The sequence below is a fragment of the Maylandia zebra genome, linkage group LG1 (assembly GCF_041146795.1).
Source record: "Maylandia zebra isolate NMK-2024a linkage group LG1, Mzebra_GT3a, whole genome shotgun sequence".
Lineage (NCBI taxonomy): Eukaryota > Metazoa > Chordata > Actinopteri > Cichliformes > Cichlidae > Maylandia > Maylandia zebra.
In genome coordinates this window covers 24344674-24357838 of record NC_135167.1, presented here as the reverse complement: position 1 = coordinate 24357838, position 13165 = coordinate 24344674, and the positions used below count along the sequence as shown (strand labels likewise).

Genomic DNA, 13165 nt, shown 5'->3' with positions numbered 1-13165 from the left:
ACACACACACACACACACACACACACACACACACACACGAATAAACTTCATAATCTTTATAAATGCAAAATTTAATGTAAATGTTAGCTTAACTGAATCTGGTACAGTTTTTTTGTTATAATATATAAGAATACCTATAATGTTTATCAGAACCCTTGTTGTGAAAAGCAACAAAGATACACACAGCATAAAAAAATACAACACAGTAAGTAAAAATTAGTAGCTAGGCTTTAAAGTGTGAAATATAACATAGGATAAAACAGGAGGCAGACTATCGGTGAAATTCACTGAAGCGCAGATGTTCAGTACAAAAACTGGGGTGATGGACGTATAGGTGCTGCAGTCAAGTTATATATGCATTCAGCAATTAAGTGTCTGCAGCCTTTGTATGTTGTCAGTGTAGTGATTGTGTGTGCTAAAACAAGGAATGAATAAATTTAACCAAATACTTATTTGCATTCAAAGCTGTAAGATTTGCATATAATTGCCATAATGGTAGCAGAAAAGATGCGCACATCTGTTCCACCAAGCATGAAATTCGTCACTCTATAAAAGGAAGTGCACATGGGACCAACCTTTCTTCAGCTTTATTTAATTATCTTTTTATTATTTTGTGCATTCTTTAGTAGCAAACACTTTTTCATCTTTCTTTTTTTCATGTTTTTCGAAGTAGCAGTCGAGTCACACGTGTGACGTCGTCTTTCACGTTGTTCACTTAATTTTAATTCAGTTCAATTCAGTTTTATTCATATAGCACCAGTCACAACAACAGTCACCTTAAGGCCCTTCATATTATAGGGTAAAAACCCTAAAGTATTAAAGCGAAAACCCCAACAATCAGATAACCCACCCCCAACCACGTATGACACAGTGGGAAGGGAAAACTCCTTTTTGAAAGGAAGAAACCTCCAGCAGAACTTGTTTAAGGGAAGGCAGCATCAGTCACACAGGGTTGAGGGGAAGGAGAAGACTGCAGAAGCAGACACAACAAAAGAGACACTACTGAAGAGGGCCAAAACTTAATAATCACTAATTACTAAACGCCATTTTACTGATTTTTTTTTAAATACAGTACTCACAGTTTTGTTTGAATTTACAAGTATGACTTTAGAGGTCGTCCAGGCCTTTATGTCTTTATGTCATGCCTGCAGCCTAAGTAATTGGTTTATGTTGTCTCGTTTTGTGGATAAATAATCTTGTTTATCATCTGCATAGAAATGTAGGCAATGTTTTCTAATAATGCTACCTAAAGGAAGTTTGTATAATGTAAAAAGTATCGGTCCCAGCACAGAACCCTGCAGAACTCTGACCAGCTTTCATTTGTGAAGAAGAACTGGAGTCCATCCAATACATACAACTGAAACCACTGCAGTGCGCTGGTTTACATTTTAGCACCAATTATTCTAATCTCTGTGGTAAAAATATTGTGATCAGTAGTATTTAATGTTGCACTGAGGTCTATCAGGACAAGCACAGAGATGACTCCACTGTCGGCCACAGGAGGATCAGTGCCCTTCACCAGTGCTGTGATGAACTAAATCTTCAACTAGACCATCTCTCTGCAGATGATCACCCAGCTGTTTTACAACTACTACTTTCAAGAATTTTTGAAATAAAAAGAAGATGACTAATGAGCCTATAATTAGCTAAGACACCTGGGTCAAGTAAAGGCTTTTCAAGTAATAATTTAATTAAAGCCACCTTAAAAGCCTGTGGTACGCAGCCACAGCTGCACTCAGTCCCTCTGATGGATCAGAATTAGAGACTGGTTTGTTTCTCTGCAGACGAAGCTGTTGATGATTTTTTGACTTGCTAATTTCTCCTTTAAAAACAACTTTTCTTTTGGCTTTGACGCTGATGAATTGTCTCATTGTGCTTAATGAATCATTCTTATGAGTTAAGTTCTGCTGAGACCCAAACATGTATGTGTTTTTTAATTGTTAAGGCCCTCACTCATAATCAGACTTTTTTCAAGTTATATGTTATCTTCTTTTTGATAATTGTAGAATACGTAACTGTTTGCTATGTTTTTTTGCCTCTTTCTTTAAAATAATTTGCTTTTATTTTAAATCTTACTATAATCTCTGCCTGTCTGCAAACTCATTCTACACACTCAGGCGTTTAGCAGTCAAATTTGACAAACAAGTACATCTGAGTACATCTTAGCCAGAAGGTTATTATCTATATCACACATTATGATGCCAATATGTTACATAGCAACCACCTAGCAACCAATAAAATGGCCCATTAGTGGCGTTCATGCACCTGTAACGGTGTGTTCACACCGAACGGATGGATGCGAATAAAACGCCCCAAACGCCCCTAATTTGACGCGTGTACATTCGCGTCTCAACGCGTGTCCAAGAAAAATCCATTTTGACGCGCGTGAACCGGAAATGTGGGAGGAATGTGGGAGGGAGTTGTGCCAGACTGGTATCTTTGCAAGATGGCAGCTATCGAGCTAGCGCTTGAAGAGAGAGTCTCCCTTCTCTATGTACTGTGGAGAGCAGAGCAGCGGCGTAAAAGACGTCCTCGCCGTACCTGGGTCCATCAGGTCCTCCAGAGGCATGAGCAGTTTGGTGAGTTTCACCACTTGCTCCAGGAGCTGCGCCTGGATGACGGCCGATTCCAGCGCTATCACCGTCGGCCAGTTTGAGGACCTGCTTTCCCTCGTCGGTCCCAGCATCGCCCGCCTAGACACCAACTACAGACGCTCAATCCCACCTGCAGAGCGCCTGTCCGTCTGCCTGAGGTTAGTAAAACTATTTAATACGGTAGTCCTTTATTGATATCTGTGCTAATATGCTAATCCATCCAGTTATACACTGCTAACATGGATGTGCTATGCTAACAGTGAATGCTGTCGGTGTTTACTGAAAGCAAACTGTGGTACAGAGACGACTCTTTATAATATTTCTAGTGATACTCAGAAGCTCTCATCAAGTCCCGATTTAATTCGATTTATGCTGTTATCAGTGTTTGAATGATAGCATGGCTGTGGTGTCACATCAATGTATGCGCTCGGTGTTTGCTGATATCAAACTGTAGCATTAGGACCACTGAGTTAACCTTTGTAGTGATACTCACTCCTTTTTATTTAGACCTGGTTTAATTCTGGGATAGTTGAATATTTGTATATAATCCCTGCAGCTGTCAGACTCTATATCAGGGGTCACAGCCTTTATTAAAACAGAGTTAGATAAAACTGTGAACAGTTTGGTTCATCTCTAGTTACATGGTTCTATCTTGATAAGCTATGTCTTATCACAGATTAATTTTTCAAAAATATTAATGATTTAAGCAAGGAAAGGGCTACATGTCAACATACAACTCTTTATTTCTATTAATGTCTTACTTCATTCCTACCTGATTGACATGTTTAGGAATTGTGAGTGATTGGCTCACTGTAGTGGCAAAAGTTGCTACCAATCAAATTATGATATGTTAAAGTTAAAACAAAACACAACTGTTTTAGATATTATCTAATATACATTTTGTAATTATCCTTATAATTACAAAAGGTTTTATGTAAGATTCATGTTTTGTGATTTAAATCTGACATCACAAAAGTATTTTGGAATTTGAATAATGTATTTTGTAACTGCAGTACACATAATACTGATTTTGAACAATTTTGTCCAGGTTCCTTGTCACCGGGGACTCCTTCAGGACCATCGCGTTCAGTTTCAGAGTCGGTGTGTCCACGGTGAGCCAGATCACCCCCCAGGCAGCGACGTCCATCTGGGACTGTCTAGTGGACGATTTCATGGCTGTGCCTTCACCTGGAGACTGGCGCTCCATCACAGAGGGATTCCAGGAGCGCTGGAACTTTCCTCTGTGCTGTGCAGCTCTGGATGGGAAGCACATCCAGACAAAGGCACCCCATATATCATATAGGAGACACACACATTGATATACACTAAATATTCATTTCATTTCTTTTTTGTGGTGCCCAAATTGATGCACCTGCTTGATTTTGTTTAAACAATTATTGCACACTTTCTGTAAATCCAGTAAACTTCTTTTCACTTCTCAAATATCACTGTGTGTGTCTCCTGTATGATATTTAACTGACATTTTTTATTGTAACAACCAACAATTTATACAGGAAAATAATGTCTATTAACAAGGTTGCCCAAACTTCTGCATCCCACTGTATCAGTATATTTTGTCATTAGTATAATATGAAATAAATTCTACATGTGTCAAGTCGTGTGCCAACATTTGCTGTGTAGTAGAACTGAGACATTAGTCATTATAAACATTTATTTGAAATAATATTAAAAGTCTCAAACAGAAAAACATTAAACATAAATATATAAAATATAAGAATTTACAGAGAGACAGGAATAAAAAGGACCAGCTGCTCTCCAGAGCAGGAACAAGGCTGAGGAGGAAATGCTCCATTGGAGACTGGTGTGGCCTCTTCAGGGACTCCAGGATGGCCAGCTCCACCGCCGATGGACCGTCCTGGGACCCGTCCCTCATCTGCCTCGGAGCCGTCCTCCTCTGTGGGCCTGTAAAACAGCACAAAACACAAAGAAATGAGAAGGCTGCTACTAGATTTTAATTTCAACATTGAAAAAAAACAAAACAATAACAGGATATAATCAGATTGGTTGTAGATATTTAGTAAAGGTGATCACAAGGGAATCCCACCGACTAAAAAGGTATCAGTGCTTGCTGTACATACCTGTGGGTGCAGCAGCAGGAGCTCAGGGACTGGGGATGCTCTGCTGCAGAATCAGTTGGTTCTATCAATACAGTATTAAATGTTAACAGGTTGGATATAATAATCGTAGAGTAGACAGTGGTCCCTCATTTATTGCAGGGGTTCTCAGAATAACTAGCCCCTGGTCACAGTTCTCACAATTGATTCTCAAAGTGCAAACCTTTGTAGATTGCAAAACGTAAAAGTATTATTATGCCGCGGTTTGTCTTCATCTGCCCGCCACTTTCGTGCGCCTTTTTCCCTCACGGTGCAGGTGTCTATTTCCGAATGAGGCTCATAGTTATGGGTGTTTTTGTGCTGTTTTTTCTATTGGACGCGATGGTTATCAAAACCAAACGTGATAAATTTGGCAAGCGCAGGAGATTTGTCAATCAGGCTGCAGAATGCAATGCTGTACTGTGCAATAAAAAATCAGCGAAAAAGCAAAGCAGTGACGGATGAACAGCGGGACCACTGTGTGCTGTTTATTAATAAACAATAAAATATATTCCTAAATGACAACATGCATAAAAGCAGAACGGTATTTGTACGTCAGTGGGAAAATAGCGGTGGCTTGCTAGCTTTTGTGCTGCTTCCCCGGGTCAGTGAAAACTTTCAAAAGAGAAATGAATGAACTTACCAGGTTGCCCGATCTCTTCACATATCTTCCTCCAAGCTCGGTCCTTTTTATTCCTGTCTCGGTACTGAAAGCAGCTGGTGTTGTACAGCTCCGAGTTGTTTGCTACCGCATTGATTAGCCTTCCCCTCCATTGAAGTATGAAAGGCTTTGGCTGGATCTGCCCCTTTGACCTAGGTAACAGCCACGTCACCAGGCTCCTGATTGGTTGTCGCGGCGCGATTTGACGCTGGAGTTCAGATTTTTCCAACTCGAGCGGTAGACGCGAAACGCGCGTATGCACAAAATGCAACACAAAAACTCACGCGCGTGGTTTTATTCGCGAGTCAAACGCGCCAGACGCGCTACACTGACGCGCGTTTCACGCGTTTTGGCGTTTTCGCGACGCAAATCTGCTTCCGAATTTTCGCGGGACCCGCAATCGCGCGTCATCGCGCCTTTCCATTGACTTTACATGTAAACCTGACGCTCTATTCGCGTCCATCGCGTTCGGTGTGAACACACCGTAACACCTTATAAACTCATTGCATCCTTTTTATTTCATTATGCTAACATAGTCTGTATCCACAAAACGTGACTTTTGCATGGTACTTAATTGGGCCATCATTGTACCTGGCAACCACCTACAGACAGACTAAAATTACAGACCAAACCATACTGTAGCATGAGCATATACTTATATATATTTCTGCTGAATAACTTTTTGCAATAAACAGATATTCCCCTCAAAATAGTTCAGCAATCCTAAACCTTTGACTATCTTAAATTGCTAATGTAAAGGAAAACATGCAGGCTGGACCAAAGTTTTTGCTATTCTGCAGTCTACTTGCTCCCGAGCAGTTTCTATGAGATCTTCATCTTCACTGAGGCAAGCAGCTATCAGTGGCCTAATCACCCATGAGCAATTCCACAGATGGTCTGATGAATTTCGACCAAGGCTTTTGGTGTGTGATCCCAGGGAATAATGCTCAGAGCTCCCTGTGTTTATCTAAAGGTTAATGGAAGGTTAATAAGAGGAACGGTGCAAATTCAAAACCCTTATTATGGAAATTGTGTTTTGTGAAAAGAGTAATACTGTATCTGCTCGTGATCTGGCCATACTAATTAGCAGATTGTCACCACATTGGTTGAAAGAGACACATCTGAGGTATAATTTGTTGAAAAATAACCGTTTTTTTTATATTAAGCTTACATGAGCTGATTACAGACACCATCAGATAAGTCTCGATCAAGGTGTTTCATCAACACCTACTGAAGAGACAGAGACACGCTTGACTTAGCAATCTCGTCTTTTTTTTAATCAACTGTTTTTTGACTCTGTGTGCAGACTTTATTACATATACAATCTAAACTGGGACCAGTGCATTCCTATAGGTTGTTGATACAGTTAACCACATGCTGAGCTCAGCATTTAACGCGTATATCATGTAATTGTCAATCAAAAGTCAACGTTCCCAACAAATACAACCAGATGAGAAATGATACACTGGCAAAGCGCTCATATGCCTTCCTCAAACGAACTCGATTACATTTGAGTTACTGATTAATGTTTAATCATTCAGAAAGTAGTTTTAGCAAGGCTGGTTGTATTCAGCACCCAAAGATTTCTCTGTAGTATAGCAATATTTAAGGCTACAGATACATTAATCAGAAGTCTGTCTGGTCTTCATAAAATAGCTTTGGTTAGAAGTGATTTGATTGACAGAAACATGACAGAGAATCTCTTTCACAAAACAGCCAAGATTGTAGAGTTCATGTGGGACTCCTCTGCTCTGAAGATCACTGAGGAAAAATTGCAAGAGACTTTAGTAACTCGAAGCTCATACATAGGAGTTCTGAGTATAGCAAAGAAATAGTTGGATGACTTTCTGTTTCTTATAAGGCAGCCGAGGAGGTCGGTTTGCTCTTGCATAAAGTTGACTTTAGGGTTAACTCTGAGGATGTGAGATGAGCTTATAAAGAGAAAGAAGGGGAAGATAGTGAAGGGCAAGTTTGCAGAGACCTTTACCAGCACATGTCAATTTGAGCAGACCACTGTGCTTTGTTTTCCTCAGTTGAAAAAAGGAACTACGCATGAAAAATTGAAAACTTTCTTCCCTTTGTTAACACTCTCTGACTTCTTCTGTTACAATATTAACAGGGCTGTTTTCAACCTTTTGTTTATCATTTGGCAGGAATGAACCCTTGAATTTTTTTCTACTTTTGCCAGTCCATCCATTCGCTTCCGCTTATCCTTTTTCAGGGTCGCGGGGGGCGCTGGAGCCAATCCCAGCTGTCATAGGGCGAGAGGCGGGGTACACCCTGGACAGGTCGCCACTCTGTCACAGGGCCAACACACAGGGACAGACAACCATTCACACTCACATTCACTCGCACATTCACACCTAGTGGCAATTTGGATTATCCAATTAACCTATCCCCACAAGCTGCATATCTTTGGACGGTGGGAGGAAGCCGGAGTACCCTGAGGGAACCCACGCAAACACGGGGAGAACATGCAAACTCCACACAGAAAGACCCCGGCCTGATGGTGGAATTGAACTCAGGTTATAGCACTGCGGCAACAGTGCTAACCACCGTGCCACCTTGCTGCCTATGCCAGTTAAACTGTTCTTGTTTAATATATCTGAGATTTTATTTTCAGGAACTCTGATCTTCCAGGTCACAACAATTTTCATCAAGGCTCAATCAATTTGTTTACAAAATGTCTGTAATTAGTCAAATATTTCCAACATCTCAAGCTGATACACCAATATCAGTTAAAGGCATTCACTTTGAATATAGTTATATATATAGTTTATATTAAAAAATATAAACTACTACGATATGGAGCCGCTCTCATCTGTGACAAAAAAGCTGAAACCTATGAATGTTTTCCAGTGTTGTGATCAATAGATGCTACGATGTGCTCTCACTTGTGTGGAACAGATAAATAATTTGAAAATAAATTTCTGTCTGATTACTTTTGTGGGGACTACTCAGAGGATGATTTGTGCCACCTTTGGAGAAAGATTTGATGGTGTTTATTTTCAACTGGCAGATGCTTATTTCTGACTTTATGAACTGCAAATGACATGCTAATGATATGTTAGGAGAAAGCTGTGACCTTGTGCACAAGTATTTGCCCGCAGCGCTGTGCGCATCTTGCATATGCATTAAACAGACTGATTCATAATCTGATGTATAGGTAACTAACCAATCAACAAATTGGTTGTTGGGTCCTATTTATGGGATCTACTACAGTTAGATATGACCAGATAGAAGGAAAACTTTTGGAAAGCTAACACAAATACAAAGATTTTCCATTTTGTATGTTGTGTTTGGACAGTCTCAGGATGGCAGGTTCTGTCTATATCAACATTTAGCATTACCAGATAAAATATTGTCTAGGATCTAATGTGTGGGTGTCTTTGGTGCTTATTTTGTTGGGCTATTAACAGTCAAAATCTAAAAGCCATTAACGGTTTTTACAAGTCTTAGTTTGTGGGTACGTTTTTGGCTATTCTGAAAAAAATCTGAGAAATTGTTGAAGTAACACGAGCGACTGTGCAGCTTTGCTGCTCAGGCCCCAATCGGTAACTTTATGGTTTTATACATTATCACGCCAATATTACCCTTAGTTGATTTTGTTACTTATTTCCCCATTAATGGATATGTTTGCTGTGTGACCCACTAGCTTTGTAGGAACATGTCTTTCCAAAGAGCAGTCTGCTAAGAAAAGGTTTGGACACAGCAGAGCTCGCAGTTTTCCAAGCTGATTTGTATTCTGCCTGTGTGTGCAACCTGAGAGTGACTGGTGGTCAGAGCCCAGTATTGACTGCTCTGAGGATGTAATAGAGGCTGGGGTGATGAGCTCATGGACATGAACACTCTCCCTGTGGCATGTGCAGCAGAGCCATACAGGATATAACCAAGGCACTTAATCATTCTGCTGGCTCCATGTAGCGATGCACTGGGCTCTGTGTTTTAGAATAATGCTTCTGTCTTAAATTAGATCCCATTGATCCTCCTTTTCTCTGTAATTGTGCAAACAGGATGGATGCTAGTTTTATTGGGGGTCAGACCAGACATTTCAAATACTTTAGCTTTAACTACAGAAAGTAAATTAAATCAGACAAAAGGGAGGCACAGCTGATTCAAAGTGATTGATCTATTAAGGGATGCTTAACTTAGAACTAACTTCTCTCTCTAGTTTAGTCATTAAAAAGAGTGCACGTGGCTACTCATCATTTGTCTTTGCTTCACTGATAATGTAATTGTGCCAGTGTACTACAGTGTTGTGTGTTTAATTCTGCTATGATGACAACCAAGCAAGGAAGGGGAATAGGTATCTGTTTATATCGTTGCTTTCCAAACAGCCATGCGATGTGTGGTCAGTAAACACAGTATGTTTGTGTTTACCAGCCTGGCCAGTCTCTGATTGCATTTCACTATGGCTACGAGACAGGAAGTAAATATACCATCAAATAGTCTAGCTTTCTCTTCAAACAGAGAGGACATTACTTTTCCTTCAGTCATTCCTAAGACGTATGATTTATGTTATAACCATAGTCTATGTCTGCGTCAAAATATAAGCTTGCTAATATCTGATTTGTTGCCTCTTGCTAGCAAATCTATTTAAAAAAACCAACAATTAACTGATTATCATAACAAATATTTCATTTAAAATATAGAGCTATGTTACAGCAGGCATTGTATCTTCATTACCATGACCTTACACATGCTGTATTTTATTTTGAGTCACTCATCTGCTGCCTTACACCAGGCAGCCACAACTATACATCCACAAACAGGCCAAGTGAGTAACCCTTATTATCTTGTTTCAATGGCACCTGTCAAGGCATGGGATATATTCGGCAGCAAGTGAACAGTCGATTCTTTACTTTAACAAGGGCCAAATTGTGATGGCTGAACTGGGTTGAACTTCTTCAGCACATCTTATGGAGTGCTCCCAGCATGCAGTGGTTAGCAGATACTAAAAGCGGTCCAAGAAAGGACCACTGGTTAACCAGCAACCGGGTCATGGGCAACCAAGGTTCACTGCGGGCAAAGCTAGGGCTGGCCTATGTGGTCCGATGCCACAAAACACCCACTATAGCACATAATGCTGGAAATAACACAGAAGAGTAAGAAGGTGGCCTGTTCTGTTGAATTCCCCTTTTTAAAGTTCATATCAAGAGGTCTGCATGTATGTTTATGTGGAAACGTATGACAGTAGGCTGCTTTACAAAACAAACAAACAAGGCAGTATGATGCCATCTTCTCATCATTCATCATGTTGAGGCAGTATGACTCTGCTGGGAAATGTTGGGTTTTGGCATTTAAGTGGATGATACATTGACAGATAGCCTTCTCAAACATGGTTGCAGACAGTGTCCATCCCTTTATGGAAAACATATCTGCTTACACCAGGGGCCTCCTACAGCAGGGAAATGCCCCCTACCACATGTCAGAAAGTGTTCAGGACTGATTTGTGGGATAGGAGTTCAAGGTGTTTACTTAACCTCAGAATTCTAAAGTTGGCCAATCCAATTTGGTCTTTGGGATGTGCAGGGAAAATGTGTCTGATCCATGGAGATCTCCCTCGAATTAACCGGACTTACAGGATTGCTGCTAATATGTTGGCGCCTCATTCCACATTCCATTCCCTCAAGGGTCATGTGTCTATATTTGGACAAGTTGGAGCTTTGGGTCACGTAGCGGAGATCGTTACGATATAATATTCATACTCAGTATATCTAGAGAAAATAGTTCCCAACAGATACACAGTTTCTTGTGTCTGGAAATGTACGCTACAACTACACTGGTCATTATTATTTTAGATACCCACAGTGAAAGATTTAAAGTTGTTTAGAAACCATTAAGGCTGAGACTATATGTTACAGACTGAAAAAGACTGATTGAGATTTACTGTTGATTTACTGTTCTACTCTCAGTACTTACTGATAACATAATCTAGACTTAGACAATACCGGCAGCTGACAGAAGATGTAGTGCGTGCCAATGCTCTAAGCTAAATTATCATTTTTGTATACCAACATAATCAGAGTGACAAACCTAATAAAGTGTTAACATTGACTTCAAATTGTTGGCATGCAAATGTTTTCTTGTTGCCATTAAACACAAAGCAGTTGAGGCTTATGTGAATGACAGTATTTACCTGGCCATAAAAACAAAATAAGGTATCCCCAGAGTTGCGAAGAGGAACATAAAGGTCTGACAAACAAATTTCAGGTCAAAAATGTACGATTAAAAAGCTACATGTATCATCCTCAAGGTGATGCTGGAGGTACTGTCATAGGATCACCTGGGAGGTCATTAAGGGTCCTCTAAATACCACATCTTTCCAAAATTGCATGCCAGTCTACCAAATGGTTAACAAGACATTTCAGTCCGAACCAAACTGGTGACCCGATTAATGAATCATCCCAAAAGTCACACAATCAGCACTGCTAAAAAATTAGAGAAGCAACATTTGATTCTTTCAGAATAGAGTTATGTGCCAAAAAAGCTGCCTTTGCATTATTTTTTTGTTTTGTAGGTTCATTATATAGCCTAGAAATATACATCATTTCTTGTTGTATTTTTAAAGCGCTTGCGAGACCACTTGTTCAATGCCATTTAATTGTGACTGAGGTGTTAGACACCAAAGTGAAGATGTGTGGCAGATAAAGACAAAATCAGATGTAGGAAAAAAATGCAAAAAGAAGAAAGTGGCATTTATAGCAGATCAGTGATCATAAACTAGCTAATCATTAATTGTGTGGGCAAACTAAATGAATGAAGTTTTATTAAATGATATTATTTTTGTGGATAAAGAGGTAATTTATTCCGTTTTCTGTGGGAGTCTGAATCTAATTGAAAGAGGATGATGTCTCCGGCACAGAGCTATATTCAATTGTTCTGTTTGAGAATGGGAGCACTCAGCCTTCCCTGCAAGAGGTCTCAGGTGGTTTCTCTTCATTTAGTTTCTCTCCTCAGTTGATCTCATTCTTGTGTAAACAAAATTCCGGAGGAAAAAAACAACTGGCTGGAAAAATGCATACGTCTTATTATTTCCACATATCCTGCCTGTCATGCTTGATATTGTAGATTGGGCTCTACGGCAATCACTGAAATTCATTGTACGAAGCTTAAGTGCAAACTCTTCAATCGTTCATATGCCATCCATATGTATGTGAGAGTGGCTAACGTAACTTGTGTGGGTTTCACACTTTGAAAAATTAGCTTATCCGCTTTCTATCGACACTCACAGCTGTTGAGTCTTCTGGGTGTGATTAGCAGCCTTTGGTCAGGAGAAAATTTACGACCACACCAGGAGCTAAAACAAGAGATAAACATCGTTTTACTGGAGATATGTGGACAGCACACATTGATATCATTTCATCTTGTACACACAAAACTGGGGGATGGAAGCCTCTTTTTCACAAAGAGGCTTCTATCAAATAAAAGAGAGGTTCCAGAAATTTCTGGAAGCTGCCGTTACCTTCAAGATTAATAGAGATATCACAAAGGTCAACAACAGAGTGGAGTTCACGGGAGGCCAATTTTGGAACTCGATGTGAAACGAAAAGGTTTAGCCACAAAACAGTGAATTCTAAAAAGCCTCTATAGCAACAATTCCCAAAGCCAAGAGTGCTGCGGCCCACTTAAAAAGTAGAAAAAACCCAATCTTAAATCATTACTCTAATCAAAATACAAGAAAGTGGTGTATTTCCTTGAAAATGTTATGTAAAAAAACCCACACACACACAAGCAAGACAGGTTGTCGGTTATGAATTGTTAATGCTTTCCAGTCATATCTTAAGTGTTAAGGC

The 13165-nt window shown here is 39.9% G+C and overlaps 2 protein-coding genes and 1 long non-coding RNA gene across 3 annotated transcripts in view; 2 read left to right on the top strand and 1 right to left on the bottom strand.

Moving 5' to 3' along the window:
* The window catches only part of gpc5a (glypican 5a), a 186241-nt gene that overhangs the window by 162231 nt on the left and 10845 nt on the right, over window positions 1-13165 (top strand). The window lies entirely within an intron of this gene.
* Window positions 2386-4170, top strand: LOC143418564 (uncharacterized). Its single transcript, XM_076883663.1, has 2 exons — window positions 2386-2752; window positions 3643-4170. The coding sequence occupies exons 1-2, from the start codon at window positions 2493-2495 to the stop codon at window positions 3911-3913; spliced, it is 531 nt and encodes a 176-aa protein (XP_076739778.1). The 5' UTR covers window positions 2386-2492; the 3' UTR covers window positions 3914-4170.
* LOC143418566 (uncharacterized) lies at window positions 4402-5804 on the bottom strand. Its single transcript, XR_013098562.1, has 3 exons — window positions 5352-5804; window positions 4694-4754; window positions 4402-4517 (listed from the first exon to the last, which is right to left on the bottom strand). It is a non-coding gene; the product is annotated as an uncharacterized LOC143418566 (long non-coding RNA).